Raw genomic sequence first — 20,471 nt, forward strand, 5'->3', positions numbered from 1 at the left:
CGATCTTAGCGCTATGATGACCGAAACTCCCATATCTTTACATAGAATTCGGTAGTCTTATCACTAAAGTAGTTTTGTACAACAGAACCGAGGATCCGCTGAGGCCTCTTGTTCCAGTGAAACGCATTGTGGATTTCCATAGAGTGCTGAGAAATGTTTCAAAGCATAGACTATATTTCCAGTTGGCTTGTTGAGAAATGAAGTATCTATTGAACACTGTTATTTATTTTTTCCTTAACGATGATGTAAGCGAGAAATAGTATCATTAATCAACCTCAGGCCAACTAAAATATTTATAGCGGTCTTCAAACGGCACCCCTACATAATATAATGCCTCAAGAGTTTATTCCCTTGGACGGAACCCGGACGTTTTGAAACGAAACCTGTCAAGGTTAGGCGAATAGCTTTATATATTTCGATTGACGGTTAGTTTCATAAACATTGTAACCACATTGTCATAAAATGTATTGCAGTGTTCATATGGACCCTGGCTATACCATTAAGACAAATAATCATGCAGCCAGTATAAAATATTCAGATATTTTGCGACCAGTGGAATTGATGATAAAGGTTTCTGTAAAAAAATTCTTTATTCCAGCAAGACACAGAGAAATCACAATGACAGTTATGACATTATGACAGATATGGAAGACCACCCGAAATGCCGTGTTACAGGATGTGATGGTGTAGGCGTAACAAGGTATAATGGAAGATGTCAAACATGTTATCAACAATTGTCAGAAGTCACTGTCAATAAAGTTTCCAGAGAGCCTGAAGGTTCGAAGGTGAGACCTGGCCCTGTGTGCTGGACTTTGGGCTGCAGTAACCCAGGTACCAGTGTGAGTGGGCTTTGTCCTCAGTGCTATTTAAGTGAGGCTGATAGTGAAGGGAACATGGCCACTTTCCCGGAGTGTGTTGCAACTGATTGCACGGAGTCTGGGTATAGAAAGTTGCAGGGTTTCTGCAGGAGATGTTTTAGTGCTTGTCAGATTATTGACCGGTCAGTAATTAGGAAGCCTTCAGGTGAGAACAATCAACAATTATGTACTACACCGAACTGTGAATTTTACGGCCTGGAGGAACAGAATGGACAATGCAGCTATTGCTTCAAGGACTTCCTTGATAGGAAATCAAAGTGTCTTTCAGGTTCTTTTGAAACTACAGGGAAGTCATTATCAAACAGTCATTCAGATTACCCTGAAACTCCTGGGAAACCAGTAACAAATAGTTCTTCAGATTGTTCTGAAACTGCTAGGAAATCATTACACAACTATGAGAATACTACAGCAATGAATGTGGAAATTAAGAACAGCAACTACAACAAGAGGAGACATACCACTACTCTTCTGGACTATGAACCCATCAACTCAGATGAATTATTTGGCAGTGGAGCTGATGAAAGGGAACACACATCTGTAGCCAGTACAGAAAAATCCCTCAGCCCACCAACAGAATTCACAGTCAGAAAACAAAACTGTAAGCAACTGTGTGGTCGGAAATGTGTGGCTCAGTGTGATCCATATTGTATGACCTGTTGGGAAGCCTTAAAGCTGCAACCAGTGGAGGAGCAAGCAAGACTGATGCAGCTTCCTCACAGTGATGTTCGACCTGCAGGTAATCCATCTTCCTCCAAGTCCTCAGGGCGTGAAAAGCCTATGTCCGACTTGACCCCTCCTCTGTTACGTGGCTCCACATCACAAGGTCACGGAACTAAAGCCAGTCCAATGTCACATGATGAAAGTCAACAAGGGAAGAATCCTGTGTCACAAGGTCAAGGAAAGGTATTATTACAAGGAATGAGCTGCTTCTTGAACCAGAGAATTCAACACAAAAGGGTTCTGACCTCTTGAATATGTGGGGTAGCCTTATTATTAAAGTACTCGCTCATCATGCAGATTGCTGACATAGGTACAATGTGTGAAGCCCAATTTCTGATGTCCCTGCCATGATATTGTGGAAATAGGCATAAAAAAAGCTCACTCATATCTGAATGTGTTAATTAGTTCTGAAATCAGATTGTTGCAGATCACTTTCACTTTACTGATTTTTGAGGACTTAAGTCTGTCCAGTAGTTGAGTGATTGAGTATTCATAGCTTTATGACATGAGAGCCATACCAATTTACACTTTTCATGGCACTACACATTGTCTCTGATCTAGTTTACCAGTCATCAGATTTCCTTAGTCAGCATTTAGCCTGCTTTTCCAATTTGACAGATACTTATCTATACATGAGGTATTCAAACACAGAAGACATACTCAGTTCTAGTACATACCTCATGGCTCTTTGTACAGAAGTTAGAATTAAACCTTTACTGCTGGCCTGCAGAACGATTGGTACTTTTTCTTGTGTCTTTGGTTTAAGGGTGATCCACCTGATTGTAAAAGGCCAGAAAAGAAGAAAATACGACTTAAGTTTGTATCCCAGGATAAAACTGATTTCAACAAGATCTGCACATCCAGTGTGATCATCTGCTTGTGGAGTATTGACAACATCAATAATGGTAAATGCTTTCCAGTTTCCAGTTATGGTGTGGTACATATGGCAGGACGATTCCTGTAGTCGACATCATTATCTTGTGAAATTGATTTGTGATCACATGGCTCATAATTGATCAGGCTAAATAAAAGAAGTGAAATGTTTCTTGGGCATCAGTGCATCACTTTTATTTCTGTGCGTAACAATTTTTTATTCCCATTTAGAGGAAATAATTTTAACTTATCATCAATATCATGCATTTGTCAACGATAAGAGTGAATGTGTGTAAGAACGAGTGTAACTAAATCTACTACTCATTAACACATCCTAAATTAATTCAAGCTGTATTTCTGACAGAAAAAGAATGAAAATGTGTACCTCCTTTTTCACTTTTTTTCGATCAAAAATTAAAAATATAGTACTACCACCATTGTCACTTTTGAACACTTAATTTTTTTTTATGCAGTCTAAAACATTCACAACAATACCATTGTCATCCTCTTTTCAGTCCGAACAGTGTATGCTTATCCCATTTCAGATCTAGAACTTACCTCATTCAGTTTCTTTCAGGAACACATCCTCTGTTTGAGAAGATTGGAGAGGTTATTAACCCCAGTGATCTTAAGGATTTCAGTAAGTAACCAAAGTGTTAAATATCTATTAGTTGCATCCTTAAAAGTAAGACAGTGCTTGAAAACCCTTTTTTTATGTGGTGAAGTGATAACTTTCATGCAGTGTAATAGATTTGTGTTTTATGCGCGTTGAAAAGTATATCAACATTTTATGGAGTTTGTTGAACTGCTTCCTAATGAAAACATTGTTTTAGGTGAGTGACATCCCTATTTTCTTCAAAACTGTTTTCCTTAACTGGGAATTGAATCAGATGACCACCTTTGTGTGAGACTCGACCCAAGTTGAGGTTAATTTAGTTCCATTTTTTGTTCAAATTAACTGGAACCATGAAGATTAGGTCTTCAGCAACCCAAGTTTTTCATCAGAAGTGACTGACGGTGATCAGATGGTCAGACTTGCTCACTTGGTTGACCCATGTTGTTATATCCCGACTGTGTAGATTGATGTTCATGACGTCAGTCATTTGATTGTCTGGTCAAGACTCGATTATTTACAGACCCTCGTCATATGGCTGTAACATTGTTTACTGCAGTGTTAAACAAACAAACATTAAACAAACTGAAGCTTTATCTTGTAGATAAACCTTAAAGAGACTGCTCTCCCTTCTAACTTCCTGAGAGGCACTAAAACAGGCTTGTCACAAAATCTGAATAAGTTCAGTCTGTTTAGAGTAGTCTCCCTTTGTACTCTTGCCATTATCATAGAGATAACATTCAGTGTGGTCAGCAATTCTGTAGAGCTGTAGTTTCATAGCTTCACTTAGATTTGTACTGTTACTTGTTTACTGTGTTTGAGGAATTCAGGGATGAAAATTTTCCACTGATCGCGATGGGAGCCCATGAACCCCGGCCTCATTTTTCCCCGTCTTAATTCATACCTATGAGAATTAAGTATTCTCTTCTTATAATGTGCAGTTGACCAACATTCAGACATACTACATTGCTGTTGATAAACAATGTTTGGCTATACTTGCCTTGCTTTGTGAAATGTTATGATATGGTCCTTCTGAGTTCATAATATGGAAGATGACTGCATTATGAAAATATGCTAGCATTATCAAATACAAATTTCTGGTGTCCCCTGTTGCGTTATTGCTGGAATGTTGGTGAAAGCTTTGTAAAACCCATCTCTCTCACTCACTCACTCACTCAACATTGTGTATGGTTTTAATAAGCATATTTATGCAGTGTGAGACATTTACGCTGGTCAAATTGTCCTTAGCTAATAAAATTTCATCAGGACCACTAAATGAAAAGTTTTCAATGGTCCTGGTGGGCAGTGAATTTTGTATTGATTGTAAGTAAATGTATGAATGTTATTTTGGGTCAGTGAAGTACAGACAAGACCACTAATTCTCCACGCACTGGTCCTGTGGCCAACTGGGAAAATTTGAAAGGTTTCTTTCCCTGCTTATGTGAAATAAGCAGCCATGACTCAGTGAATAAGTTACATGAAAACACCTTGTCTTATTCAGAAACATGTCTGCATCATGACGAGGTGGTTTTATCGAGTGGAGGGACATCAACAGCTGCACGTGTCCTACACAGTAAATACCACCCTGTGACCAGAAGACAAGTGGCCAGTGCCCTGCTCAGATGCCTCGAGGTTGTTGAAGCTACAAAAGAGACAAGGACCATATTTCCAGTCATGTTGTTGGGTAGGAAATTGTTATTTTTTAGTGATCCATTCTTATGGTTACTAGGATAGTCAAGTGAGGTCTGTGACAAAAATTGCCAGAATTCCCCGAAATGGAACTATCATTATCATTTCTTATGGCTTTCCAGCTGTGTATTTCATTGAAAACAGCACCAAGAAAAGTGAAAATTTTGTTTGTGCTGTTAGTTCATTATTGGTAAAAACATGTTAAAGCCAGACTAATTTTACTGCGTTTTTTACAGATCCGCCCGTCATATTTTTTAAAGAATTTACAAATAAAATAAAATAATTACTTTTCCCAGCTCAAAAGATAAAGTCCTATTTTTTTATTAGCATGTAAACTTGTATACAAGAAATGATTTTTGCTTTGCATTTTGCCCGGTATACACTTCATAAATATCCAACAGTAAAATACCTTTAGTATGTAAAAGTGATATTACTTTGACTGGTAATTATTTTTTTCCCTCCTGCCCTTTGGTTTTCAGAGGACAACAATCCTGACCCAAAAAAAGCCCAACTTTGGATGGTCACAGACTTCAATGTATACATGGGGGATGCTTGAATGGGAATGGGGAAAATACATGTACTGACAGTTGAATGCATTTTTAAGATCGTTCATTAGTGACTAATTTACTCTGCTGAATTTGGACCAATGAATTGTACGTGAAAAAAATTGTGCACAAGTGCCGACAAAGCTATTTAGTCATTAACCTGTACTGTGACCCCCCCCCCCCTGTCTCCATCCTTTCTCAGCCCGTGAAGATACAGGGTAGAATAGGCCTTCAGCAACCCATGCTTGCCATAAAAGGCAACTATGCTTGTCGTAAGGGGTGACTAACAAGATCGGGTGGTCAGTGTCGCTGACTTGGTTGCACAGCATAGCTGCTGCAACCACTTTTTCCTCCAGTGCTGGGGGAAAATTAGTGAATTGTTTGAACTCTGTTTTTGCAGGCTTTTTTTCATCGTATATTTTTTTTCCAACTTTATAGGTTGAATTGGCATTTCTGATGATTTGTTTCAGTAAGTTCATGCCGAAAGTTATCAGAATCTGTGATTTATGTTGCATGTGACCTTTAAGGCATGGAACTACTCACCTTCTACTGCTTCACAGGCAGCTTGGGTTACCCATGGTGGTAATAATGATCAGATTGTGAGATAGCTCTTCCAGCATGTGCATTGTAAATGAATTATTACTATTATCATTATTATTAGGCGTGAGTTTGTTGAAAGTGTATCATTTGACTGGATACAGACAACAACAAATGATATTAGACTTGACTGTGACAGACAGACAGACAGACACCGACTTAAATTGATTTGCAGAAATTATGAATTCATTGTGACATTTGTATTTTAATTTCTAACACATTTTCTCTCCTTTCCCCGAAAACGTAATTGCTTTTTTATATGTTCACTCAGATCTGTTGTCTGATTTCCAGATGACCTTTGCAACAATCTAGATGTGGTGATATCTGCCACCATATATGCTATATCCAACATTCAGAAGTCCACAAGCTACTCACAGAACCTGGACATGTTCTGTTTATATGTTGGCAATGAGGGCATTGTGACACAGTGTAAACAGATGCATCAGCAGATACTGGCAGACAAGGAGAACAGATGGCATTCTCATAGCAGACGTCAAAGTGGGTTGTGTTGTCCTTCTGTTGCCCTGTATACTCCATCGTTTGTAATGCCCAATCATCTTGTGCACACCTAAGCATATTGTCATGTGCATGAAGAATATTAAATGACATCCTGTGTAATACAAAGCTTGAAATAGTTAATAGTTTTGGAATACTATGAGCAAAATATTTAATGATGCATAGAAAGTTCAACTTTATGATCATTAGATTTTTACTCTGTTCTACAACTAGGACCAACGCGCAAACTCTTTGAAACCAGATTTGAAATGGAATTTACATCATAAATTACATCAAGGTTATGAATATAGTATTTCATTGTGCACATTTCAATACTGTCATTGTATTTATACCAGTAATATAATTTTGTATTTCAGAATGTCACACATGCAAGACAAATCCATCAGGTACCATCATGCTTCCATCTAAAGTCTAAACTTCACAAAACAATATAGATATGTCTATCTTGGGATGCCAAAGGAGAAACAAATAGTTGATCAGCAAGTATTTCGAATACCGTGCACATGCAAGTTTCATTACAATATGTCATTTACTTGTCATGAAAATTCCAGAGGCTTTGAAAAGCTCATGAGGTAAAATGAAAAATTCTTGTCGTCCTCAGCTCCTTTTGACCTATATTTAAAAGACATTGACAGTTTTATTATGCTAAATGTTCATATATATCATCAACTACAGCATGTCTGTCAAATTTTAGTTTCTTACCAATTTCAAATGTACATACTAATTGTTATTTACAAGGTAGTTTGACTTCATTCGTTTCACCCAAGATAGTCTCAATAGCAGTCTAATGAGTGAGAGGCTCTCTCACTAAAACATGGGGTTGGATAATGGGTGAGTGGCTCTCTCACTAAAACATGGGGTTGGATAATGGGTGAGTGGCTCTCTCACTAAAACATGGGGTTGGATAATGGGTGAGTGGCTCTTTCACTAAAACATGGGGTTGGATAGCCTAATGGTTAAAGCATTAGCTCTTCACCCCGGAGACCTGTGTGATCCTTGACATAGGTACAACGTTTGAAGCCCATTTCTGGTGCTCCAGATATTGTGATATTTGCTTGAATATTGCTAAAAGCGGCATAAAACTAAAACACTGAAACAAGTGAGGGATGAACACAGAATGTTATTGTGATTATATGTGTCCTGTTTTCTTCAGCAATATTGAAGCCTCTCTCTGGTTCATGCGAGGACGAGTGTGCCGTGTTTTGTATCTGCTGCTTGAAGAAGGGACGATACACTGGGCTTGACTGCCCCAAACATGGGCCATGCTTCTCTCCCACAGGTGAGATTATTCAAAGCTTATTGTCATTCCTCTTTCATGATACATGTAATTCTTCCTTATCCTGACTCATGCTTAATTGCTTACTCTCCTCTTCCTGGTGAAGGTAGTGGAACACCTGAAATCCCTTGAAGTTCCCTTCTAAAAGAAGCGGATGTAAAATCACACTCACCCAAGTATTACCTCCCTTTTCCCTCCACATGGTCAGCTGACCGCCATGGTACTTCACTTTCTCTCTATCGCCCAACGTGGGCGGCTGGAGTCACAGGGTTGTCGTACACGGTGATAAGTCTTTCATTTTTTTGGTTTTTATAACTAAATTTGTGCTGTATACGCTTTCTGGCTTGTATATATTTGTTATTATTATACAATTTCGTATTTATTGTGTCTATTTTTACACGTATTTCGTAGTATCAGTTGATGAAATCGTGTTTTCAGTGCAGATTACTGCTGTCGGCGGTTGACCCGCACGTACTTTGCCCGGTGTGTAAACCTTTATGTTCTGCTCATACTCGTGTATTTTGCATTAAATTGTCTGAAGCAGAATACTCATTATATTTACAGTCTGTTCACCGACATGCTAGAGATAAGCAACATCGGCTCGCATTAGTCATGTCTATATCTAGTGAAATAAAGTCGATTAACTGTTTAATTGTTGATGCTGAGATTCATTCCAGTGAGAAGCCAGACGTATCTCCAAGGTTGTGTCCAGGGTCAGGTGAGTCCCCTCCCAAGACTCAGAAGAGATCATCCGTTGAGACAGGACCATCTCAGACTAAGAAAATGAAGCATTCAAAGTCGTCATCTGCAAGATCATCGCGAATCATCCCTCGCTGATAAAGAAGTCATTCGGGGAGGAGATAGTCCCCTTAGAAGAACGTCAATATTTTGACGATTCTCCATTAATGATACGGAGTGAAGACACCATGCATCAGACATCGGCAAGTAGATCGACACTGATGGCATCTTCAACACCTCAGAATACATCTCATCTACAACAGACATCGCAGTTGTCGACTCCATTCACGGGCGTCATAGACAACTTTTCAACACAGTTGTCAGTGCACACACCGCATGCATTCGACGCAGGCATCTTCATGCAACAATTTACAACACAGATGATGAACCTCATCGAACGAAGACTGGAAGAGGAAAGATGACTGCACTCGTCAACGATGTTGACTGTGAATCAGCGAGAGCATTCATCTAGACCGGCACTCACGTCTGAGGATGAAGAGGAGGTGCATGCACGCACGCACTCCAGAAGATCCAGGTCCTGATCATCAGATCGCAGCACAGAGAAAGATATACCCATGCCGTGTGAGTGCACTCACACGAGTAGCTATACTTGGATGAGTGACATCGCGCGCTCGCGTGAGTGCACTCATGGATGGACTCATCAGCAGAGAAGGTCTCCTTCAGTTCAGTAAATGAGGAAGAGAGGATGATCCTGTCCAAAGCCCTTATATCAAGCCCCATGGTCTGCACCTATGGTGTTCGACGGAAGGACTGAAGGGGTAGCAAGATCAGTTACTCAAGATTCAAGGAAAGTTATGACTATAAAATCCATCGACACTTTGACTTCTGTCCTTAAACAGACAAATCAACGTTACACTAGCAAGTCGAAGTTTTCCAGGGTTCAAAGAGCGAAGGACAAGAAATTCAACGATAGAGGGGAGAAATTGTCTTCTTCATTTCGTCGCCCCTATGGAGGAAGTAAACGTTTTCAGATGTCAGGAAGATTGTCTAGGGGCAGTGGAGGTAATAAACGCTGAAGATCAGGTTCGGTACGACTGGAGTCTTCCACCCCCAGCCCATCTGAAGTGCTTCAATGCTACTGGGAAAACTGGAGAATCCTCAACGACAACTATGTCATAAATATTCTACGAGACGGCTACAAGATTCTGCTGGAGGATACACCACCACTCACAAAACTACCAACTCCCATCATCTACGCAAACAATCAGCTTGACAAACGATGTAAGAAACCCCCTGTGAACCAGCAAAACAGAACAAATACAAGTAAAAAAACATTCAAATTTTGTATTATTTGGCAAAGAAAGCAAGTTATACAAAGTTACAAGTCAATTTCACAATACCGATTTCAAATACAATACAAGTGAGACAAAATCTAAGGCAGTGGATCTCAAAATATAATATAGCAAACTCACCAAAGTCTTAGTGCGAGAGAGAAACAGTTATGCAGAACGTAACACAGCGAGCGGTCTGATGGCGGCTATGAAGATGAAGTGTTGGCCGTGATTGACGATGATACTCCAGTGAATATGAATGTGTGTATCTGTGTCACTCTCAACATGGCAACTAGCATTTATATATATGGTCAGTCATTTCTCGAATGTTCGGGCACATACGACCATCGCCAACACTGTAGAAACCTCTAGCAGTCTCCGGGAAGTACAAATAGGAAACCAAGGGCATTTAGATTCCGGACACCCTCTACCAAAATCTTGAAAATGCTGACCATCTATTATACGAAATGTAATCCATCATAATTATTATTCAAAACACTAAACGTTGTGACCCAAAAATAATTATTACTTAATTAATAACAAAATATACAGAAAAGACACACTCGTAACAGTTGACAGATGCTATATCAACACTGTTGCAGAAGGGAGCAGTAGAAGTAATACAGCCACAGAATCTAACAGCCGGATTTTATTCTCCAATTTTCCTAGTACCTAGAATGTTTTCTAGAATTCCAGAGGGAAATTTCGTCTAATTTGCAACATGGAGGAATTCAACAAAAGTTTCTGCGGAAGCCAGAACATTTCAAGATGTTACATTTTCCTCAACTAAGACTCCTCATCAGACCAGCAGACTATCTAGCCAGCACAGATCTACAATCATTCTCTTCTCACAGAGGTTACTTGTCATATCTTCCTAAGAACCTCTGTTCTAATATACGTCTTTCATGGTGCGAGTGTTCAAGATTCGTGATTAGTTGCCATCTGATTTAGTTGTGCAATCAGCGACGTTCTTTCAAAAGTAATCATTCGTAAGGCCTCGGTAATTTCCTTATGCATCGGGAAAACTAGAACCTCTTCCCCAACACGAGGCGCAGATGTTTCCTCCAGACAGAGCAGATCCATGAAATGGCAAGTCATGAATTGGCGCCCTCATTGACAACAGACAAGCTAGCTATTAAACTTGTGTGTCATATCAACACAAGTTGCCAACTTGCTTAGGTTAGTTAAGCTGGATGTATCACACATTCTGATTGGAGAGAAAGAAGGGAGATACGTCGAGTTGCTATTATTTGCCGCTAGGGGATTTTATGAGAACCAGCAAATATGGCCGTATTAGAACAGAGGTTCGCAGGAAGATATGACAAGTAACCTCTGTGAGAAGAGAATGATGTACAATATGCATACCTGCATATCCAGATACATTGAGAATCCAGAAAATATCTACGTTTCCTTTTCAACAGGACCCCTGAAGGTCCCGGGGTAGAATAGGCCTTCAGCAACCCATGCTTGCCATAAAAGGTGACTATGCTTGTCGTAAGAGGCGACTAACGGGATCGGGTGGTCAGACTAGCTGACTTGGTTGACACATGTCATCGGTTCCCCATTGCGCAGATCGATGCTCATGTTGTTGATCACTGGATTGTCTGGTCCAGACTCGATTATTTACAGACCGTCGCCATATAGCTGGAATATTGCTAAGTGCAACGTAAAACTAAACTCACTCACTCACTCCTTTTCAACAGTCAGCATTATCAATGGACAGTCCTACCATTTGGAATATCTTCAGCCCCATGGCTGTTTACAAGGATAACCAAGTCCATCATCAATTATCTACACCTGAAGGGCTTACGCAGTGCGTTTTATCTGGACGACTAGATACAAGCTCATCAACGGAAAAGTCAACTCAGACTACTATTAGACTTCACGATCAGGCTACTAACACAACTGGGTTCGTTAGTAAATCACTTAAAGTCAGAATTGGAACCTCAACAAGATATCAAATTCCTCGGGATTTGTTTCATCGCTACGTCGAATCAGATTGTAGTTCCGGGGAACCGGTGGGTCAAGATTCAAGAAATGATAATGCAAGCTGTACTCTCTCCGTTAACACTTCGATAGCAGTGTCTACTAGGCCTCCTCACGTCAGCGCATGATATGACCAGAGGAGGAAGACTGCAGTTGCGTCTTTTACAGCAATTCTTGAATCTTCATCACAACAACAGAGGACAGATTCCGCTCCCAGACAGCCTGAAGTCTTTTCTGATGTGGTGGACTCGCCGATCTAATGTCTGTGCAGGAACCTATATGTTAGAGCCGGTATTCAACAGCCACCTTTACGTAGACACATCTCTACAAGGATGGGGAGCTCATCTGGAAAACGAGGTAGCAGTAGGAATCTGAAACAAAGAGGAACAAGCTCTTCACGTCAACCAGTTTGAAATGAAAGCCTTCATTCATGCCATCCACCACTGGTCGACAGCATTAAGAAACAAGTTATTAATGATCCACATGGACAACTCAACAGTAGCGTTTTACATAAACAAACAAGGGTCAGCAAGATCACTATCTCTGCTGTGCCTAACGTGTCAACTGTTCAGCCTAGTCGACAGTCTGAATCTTCAAGTAAAAGCATGTCACATACCAGGAGCCTGCAACGTCATGGCAGACGCCTTAGCTCATCCCCTGCATCCATCTCCAACGGAATGAATGCTGCATCGGGAAGTGTTTCAACTAATCAGTCAAACTTTCAGACCTATTTGCAATGATATTCAACAAACAGACAACAACCTTTGAGTCGCCAGTACCAGTTCCCTTAGCCTGGGCAATGGACGCTCTCAGCATTCCATGGGAAGGAATGAATGCGTATGCATTTCCCCCTCCAGTATTGTTACCAAAACCAGACAAACAAAGAGGTTACAACTGATTTTGGTTGCGCCTTACTGGCCAACACTACAGTTAACAGAGTGGAAAAATCTTCTCATTCATCCCCACACAAGTGCACGGCCAACCATCAGTATTCCATCTTCACGTATGGACCGTATTAAGACTTGTTTGAAACGCAGAGGATATTCAGTGAGAGCAGCAAAAGCAGTCACCTTAGCGTTACGGAAATCCATGTGCACACTTTATGACGACATGTGGAAACGGTTTGAAACATACGCCAGGAAAAAAAGGGATTTTTGGCGAGCAATTCAACTCATCCTCAAATAGCAGATTATTTATGTTATTTACATCGGACTAAAGGTTTGAAAGGTTCTACATTATCTACATACTTAGCTGCTCCCAGCTCAGTCATCTCCATGGTAACAGGGACCAAACTGACTAAAGTACCAGAGCTCATTGCCTTACTATGTTCGTTCAAGTTGGAAGATCAACAACACAGATTTAGACTTCCATTGTGGGATCTAAATTTTGTACTCCAACATCTCACAAGTGATGCATATGAACCACATGATCGAACTTCAATTGAAATGTCAAAAGACTCTAATTTTACTTGCCTTGACTACAGCGGCAAGACTTCAATCGATCGAGCTTTGACACAAGTCACCAGGAAACAGCTCATTTAGGTCTAAGATGGGATTTCACAGCTAAGAATCAACTGCGAGATCAGCCGGATAGACAGTTCCATATACCGGCTTTGTCTTCAGTCTTAGGACTGTATGATACACAAGATTTATCATTTTGTCCAGTGAGAGCATTGAAAATATACATTGCACGTACCAAGTCTAGAAGACAATGGTTCAAGCGCCTATTTATCCACGGAAGTATCCCGCAACACTATCTCGGTCTGGATCAGAGCTGTTATACTTGGAGCATATAAAGCAGCAGGTTTAGACCCTCCATGAGCCTCTAAACCACATGAAGTCAGAGCTCTAGCCTCTACATTAGCGCTACATGGTAATTGCTCGCTATCTGATATAGTCAAATACAGTATTCGCCAACCATTATCTGCAAGACATAGCCATGGAGGACGTCACTGGCATTCATCAGTTTGAACCACTTGTCGTTCAGCAACTAACAGTTCCCCGACGACGCTGACTTAACTCACCCGATTTATCACATGACTTACGGAAGCCAGACGCTCTGTGGAGTATTTTGGTGGTACGTCTATGGGCACATCTTGAACAGACTAGCATAAGTGATTATGTCCTTATATTCATTATGAAGATATCTGAACATGAAGAAAGGTTGCAACTAGTTTCCATTGTTATATTGTGATATTTAGTTGCATCAGAAACTAACAAGACACTAGATATATTAGTGTCATCACATACCAGTCAACAAAACCTTTTTTCGACTGGATGTGATTCCCCCCCAAAATCTACAATGAATATGAGAAGAATAAGACTGAATTATTACCGTTACAAGTTCCCGTTGGGGGGGGGGAATTATTGGATGTAATTTACAAGTGACAGCAGAATCCAGAGTGGCCTGACCCACCGCCGTTTCTGTCGGATTCTGTAAGCAATTAAGCATAAGTCAGGATAAGGAAGAATATGTAATTTTCTGAATAAAATCGATATTTTATACTGATCCTGACTCATGGCGAAAGCCCTCCCAGTTGTTCCTCACAGACACGCTGAATTCTCGCATTCTTGTGTCGGGGGATTATAGGAGAGAGTGAAGTATCATGGCGGTGAGCTGACCATGTGGAGGGAAAAGGGAGGTAATACTTGGGTGAGTGTGATTTTACATCCGCTTCTTTTAGAAGGGAACTTCAAGGGATTTCAGGTGTTCCACTACCTTCGCCAGGAAGAGGAGAGTAAGCAGTTAAGCATGAGTCGAGATAAGTAAAAATTGGAAACTCAAGCACTTGATTTCTTGAGAATGGTAAATTCAAATTGTAAGACAACTAAAGAGATTGGAATTAATTTATTTCCAGGGTATGTTTTGAAGCTGCAAATATATGCTACAAACAGAATTCAAATGATATAATACTGTAATCACACATTCACCTTTTTCTGGTATGTTTTGTACTTACTCTTGACCTTGAACTGTTGGTAACTGTGAATTCTTAATGATGGTGCAGTGGGGTAGCTTAGATGATAAAGCGAATGCTTGTCACACTGAATATCCGGATTCAGTTCCCCACATGGGTATAATTTGTGAATCCCATGTCTGCTGTGATATTGCGGGAATGTAGCTTTAGGTGCCATAGCACCGAACTCACTCACTCTTAATGTCATCTTATATGTCGTTGAAGCAATGCAGCTACGAATTGTTGGCCTAAACTCCTAAAACTGACAAACTAAAATTAGTGGTACCTTTAAGTTAGTTATTACAATAGTTTACTGTAATATTTTTTTTGAAAGGTCACAAGAATACATTTGCATTACTTGTCTCTGGGTACGACAAGAGAGAGACTGTGGCCAAACTGTTTGTTGCCGATATGCAAGAAATGGAGAAGACTTTGATGGACGAATCTGTGATTGGCATCAGGTGAGATGGGAGGTTTTAATCATGGATCTGTGATACCATCATGAAATATGTGATGCATATGTCACAGCAACTCAATATTCACTAGTTTCTGTGTCTAGGATGACTTTGCCTTTTTCAAGAAAAGAAAATGTTTAGCTAAGTGTCTGAATCATAAGTATGCAGTAGGAATTAAATGTTGCATCATGGTATTTTATGATAGAGAAACAGACAAAGATAACCATGTAGTATTAAACATGGGTTCTCCAGCCTCACGTAAGAATGTCAAGTTTCATGTTGGTTCATGTATCTCTGATAAAATACTATGTACACCTGTCATGATCTGTGAGCAGGGAGTACAAAAGTTATATTATCCCGCCACACCTTGGTGACCACGTGATGTGAGAAAAGCATGCCTCGCCATGCCTTAATGAGTGCTGCATTGAAGTCAATAAATCAGCTGGTGTCTAACATGGCAGCAAGAAAACGTGAACCATGGCATCTCACATAAATAAGAACAAGTCGATTTGATACGCATTGTTTTCTTTTGATTTGGCTAGATCAATGCATTGTCACATCATGTCAAGGGAAACATGGGTTTTTATCATTCCTGAATAAGGTTGTATTCCCGTTATTTCCCTTGACATGATGTGATAACTTATAATGTCATTCCTAAAAATAAAACATGTTCAATGTTGGAGTGAACCGTCTCATGCATCATACAGTTTCAAATACCCTTTTCTGGCAAAAGCACTGGGAAACCACGATCTAACCCCCGTCATGGACATCAGTCTGTCCTTAATTGAGCAACTAGGCATCACATTGATAAATGCTGCTTGAAAGGAGTTTCTGCTTGGGATGTCATTTGCATATCTATTAGATCATAATATCAAATTTATCAAGGTTCAGAATCACATCAAAACTATGAGCGTTTATACGATTATTTGGTTTATGACATTATGTCTCTAAAGTAAAATATCTCTCCAAACAACAACTCTGTAGTCAAATTATTATAAAAAACATAAACATGGAAGTAAGAAAACATCATTGTGAGTTCATCCTTTTAATATACAGTCTGATGTACTCTCAGTGTGCACTGTCAGCATTGAGACAAGTGATTTACAAATGGGTTCTTCAAAATATATTTAGCTTATGATTGGCCTGCAATTAAGTGTTTCACGGTGTTTGATATTATGGTATGTACACATAGAATGTGTAGGATTTTATGTAAACTATGTAAGAATGTTAAAGGTAAGACACCACCCTTTATAGCGAAATGTTTTATTCTTAGCACTGTAATTCAAGTGCGAACAACAAATTGTCAAAGTGTAATTGGGCTATATAGAAGGGATGTCTTGATGCGTTTCATGATACATATCACAATACCCATGTCATGATTCAATACGTATCACATGATACCTATGTTTGCAGTATTATTCCATAAACTTAGTTACATTTTGAACTTGTTCTAATTTCCCATCTTTGTGTATGAAAAACATTAATAACTCTCATAACATCATGATACAGTTGCAAAATGTAAACAATACATAAACATACTTTAACCAATACTTTCAAAACTAGATATCAATACAGTTTTGAATTTATCGATAACTGTGTCACCTTAGAAAAAGTATCAATGCATTGATGTACTGATTTATCTCAGTATCCCTACTCTGTGGGCATGTCTGAGTGATAATGTTGTTTTATCTGTCCACAGGAAAGAGAACATTAGAGTCATACAGACTAACACTCTTGCAGAAAAGGATGACATGAAAGCAAAACTGATGGACGCTTTCAAATTTTTCCAAGAAAGGTTACGTGACACCAAAGACCATGCAAGGTTCTATTTCTACTATTCTGGACATAACTCACAGACAAAAGTTGAGTTAGGAGACAGAACAAACGACATTACTCCTAAGGAATTGAAAAAAGAGCTGAACAAGTTACACGTTGAAAGCCTGGTCATCATCCTTGACTGCTGCTACAGTGCAGGAGTTGAAATCATTCCAGATAAACACGAAGAGGACTTTATGTCACTAAGCAGCTGCTCTAAGGATGATTCTGAGCCATCCTCATATATCCCTAGGTTATGGAATCTAGAGAGCAGTGATGATTACGGGGACAAGGGAGATGAGAGAAAGGTGTACCAGTGGTCGTCTTCCACATGCGAAGAGAAGTCATTGTACAGCAGAAAGAGGGGCAGTAGTTTCTTTACATTGTCCATTGTGAAGGCAATGATGGGTTTGTGCCCTCTTGAGGAGGATGCTTGTGCAAATTGTAAGGAGTTCAAATTGGAGGTCAGGAATCAGGATGGAGTTTTTCTGGAAGCAATCAAAACAACCGTCAGTTATCATGTCAAGAAACTGGCCGACAACATTAGCAAGAGTCAAAACCCAATGCTGGACAGCAATGTTGATGATGATATCCTCTTGTCATTTCACAAATACGTTAGGTGACTAACATTATGATTAACACTGACTTAGCATGATCTGAGGAAATTTATTTTTGTTGTGTAGCTCCAGGCATGACAATATTCCTGCTACATGAAGACTTGTTAATAGTCTGGAAAACACAACCAATGGTTGATATTATGAGGAGTGCAATCAGCCATTTCACCAAGGTTGATGGCCGCTACCATATATTTGGAATATTGCTGAGTTCAGCCAAAAACAACAAACAAACAAAGTTTGGTCCTGATTCAGGTTTACACACAAAAAATAAATGAACTTTTGAAATGATAGGAAAGTTAAAATGACCATAATTGTCATACAGTTTCCATCTTTTTTGGGTTGCATCATCAGATTACCAAGTTTTATTGTAGAAAGGTTTGAAAAATGACCAACCGGTTTTCATGTTCATAAAAATCATTATAATGATAACATAGTATTTAGAATCTTATTCTGACTAGTATCATTGTAACAGAAAGTAATACCCCCTACAGATCATTCTAGGAATGATGTGAATTACTGGGTCTGTTGACAGGGTAATAGGAACGTTTTACTTTTTCTGATGTGCTTATTACATGAAGGTCAAGGTTAGTACCAAAGCGTATGAATCAGTTCCGTACACTTTGTGCAGTCTTACATATACAACTAGTGATGTCATATTACTGTTTTCACAGAGCACTCATTTGATAACATGAATAACATGGTAGTACAGAATGTGTGGAATGGTGTTACGGTTTAGAAATTACTGTGAAAAAAGGCTTATGAATCACCTTTAAACTAGCAATATTAAAGCACAAATAAGTCCATAATATTAATTTATATATTGTATAAAAAATAAACAAGGTTACAATGAATGACAGTACATATTTAAAGCAATATGATTGGGTCACACATCTAAAATGTTTACTTCATGTCGATAATCATTAAATTTTTCATCTTTGTGTAACTTCAGTTTACTGAAATAACATGCTGGTATTTGCTCAAGTTGAAGATTCAAGTTCAAATCCACAGTCAGCGCTTTATTCTGTTGTGGCCCATAACCATCCTCATAACAGTAGTGGTAACTGAAATAAGAAATGTCCTTGATATGTTTCTATGGATTGAACCGGTGATCTTTATATTTCTAACCTAGTGAGATCACCAATGGGTTACAGAAACACTGATCACCACAAAACAATTCAACAGTTTCTTTTTCAAGTACATATGCAACAGAAAGAGACAATTTAACTTTGTTTCCTAAAGGCTCATGGAAAATGTTTGAAAAAATAATTGCTGATATGCATGGCACATAAATGTGTTTGTTTATTTTTCTTTTGTGTTTTAAGCAAGATGAAATACCCTCAGTTATTTTTTTATGATTTAAAACCATAGGTGATGATGGCTTTCAATCTATATAAATAAATTGTTTGTTCGTATACTTATGGATTACTGCAGATGAAATAATTTCTGATTCAAATAATTTGAAATCACTGAGAAAATTACATGGTGTTTATTACAGAAAATACAATGATTTAATCATTATGGATGTTTTTTTACGTATTATGCTTTGATGAATTGAGGAATCAAATTCCTTTTTTTATTTTTTATGATTTTTTAACATGAATTTGGATTCCCAACAATTATTATTGTGAAATAAAAGTTCCAGAAACTATTTTTTTTTTTTTGTAGTTTGTGAGATATTGAAACAGAGGCCCAGATAGTCAACTCAGATATTAGTACAAGAAACCCCCTTTTGGTTGTTTACATTTGTTGACATCAACAACATTGTTTTGTTCAAGCTGTAATGAAATAATAAACACATATCACACAATAATATAGTAAACACAGTTTGAGGGGAGAACTGAACAGTTCGACCCATAGAGATTTGTGGATACAGTGTAAGGGTCACTCAAATTTAGGTACAGGTTGACCAACACATTTTTAATGCATTATGGATATGGATAAGAAGTTCTTTAATCTGGTATAATTTTGTACTCCAGGAGATCCGGGTTAGAATTGGTCTTCAGTAACCCATGCTTAGTGAAAGGAGATGATTAACGGCTTCAGGTGGTCATCTCGCTGACTTGCTTGACACATGTCATCGTATTTCAATTTGATGATGCTCATGCTGTTGATCACTGGAATGTCTGGCCCAGACTCGATTATTTACAGACTGATGCCATGTAGCTGAGGCAAACCACCCAACATTTCGTAGTCTTCATGAATATCTTCTCGTCATCCAGACTCTGCCCACATAATTTCAGGTTATACTAGTAAATGCTACACATCAGATCAAGTTAATACCAGAAGAATGAGCTACCCCTAAACAGGGGATTAGGTCCCGTAAGTCCGGGATCCTCTACAACAGGGATAGGTCACTCGCTTACTTTCTTTACCATTTGTACTAATTAACGTGTGCCTCGTCATGCTCCAATGCACACAGTGACTTGGCTCGTTCCCAGCTCAGCTGCAGCTTCTGTGTTTAACAGAACTTCAGCCAGTTTATTGTATCAGTCGGAATTACAATAAATGAATGAATGAATTAATTAATTATAGTAAGATTTAAGAGCAAGAATTATGTGAATGAATGAAAGAAATGAAGAAAAAGAATAAAGGAAAGAAGTACATATGTGAATGAATTAAAGAATAAATGATACACCGCGACCTTCCCTGCCGAAACAAAAGTATCGCGAGAACACGTGTTAACATCAGCAGTCCTTTTAAATCTACTTTGAGACATTTTTGTTTACACTGATAATGTGGGAAATTTGTCACACACCTCAAGTACACCCTAACATTTTGCTTTAGATTATGAAACTGTCACTGTAACTTGCAAACATATTTCACCTGATAGTATATTCCCCTGGGTGCAGGCTAAAACGTCACCACAGCAAAACGGCACCTGGCGAAAACGTCACCGCTTGGAACACTC

General features: G+C 39.0%; 1 protein-coding gene across 1 annotated transcript; it reads left to right on the top strand.

Moving 5' to 3' along the window:
* Window positions 1–361: 361 nt before the first annotated feature.
* On the top strand, window positions 362–19,211 carry LOC137276854 (uncharacterized). Its single transcript, XM_067808500.1, has 10 exons — window positions 362–391; window positions 599–1,781; window positions 2,365–2,503; window positions 3,049–3,111; window positions 4,586–4,768; window positions 6,207–6,413; window positions 6,788–6,817; window positions 7,585–7,710; window positions 15,011–15,137; window positions 16,831–19,211. Exons 2-10 carry the CDS (start codon window positions 636–638, stop codon window positions 17,567–17,569), a joined length of 2,760 nt encoding a protein of 919 aa, XP_067664601.1. The 5' UTR covers window positions 362–391; window positions 599–635; the 3' UTR covers window positions 17,570–19,211.
* Window positions 19,212–20,471: the final 1,260 nt, after the last annotated feature.

Source organism: Haliotis asinina, chromosome 3 (genome assembly GCF_037392515.1).
Source record: "Haliotis asinina isolate JCU_RB_2024 chromosome 3, JCU_Hal_asi_v2, whole genome shotgun sequence".
NCBI classification, from domain to species: Eukaryota; Metazoa; Mollusca; class Gastropoda; order Lepetellida; family Haliotidae; genus Haliotis; species Haliotis asinina.

Excerpts from the sequence above, each read along its gene's own strand:
- LOC137276854 (XM_067808500.1), top strand. The coding sequence starts at position 636 with ATGACAGATATGGAAGACCACCCGAAATGCCGTGTTACAGGATGTGAT. Across the intron at positions 4,769-6,206 it reads ATTTCCAGTCATGTTGTTGG|ATGACCTTTGCAACAATCTA; the intron begins GTAGGAAATTGT and ends TCTGATTTCCAG. Across the intron at positions 6,818-7,584 it reads ATGCAAGACAAATCCATCAG|CAATATTGAAGCCTCTCTCT; the intron begins GTACCATCATGC and ends TGTTTTCTTCAG.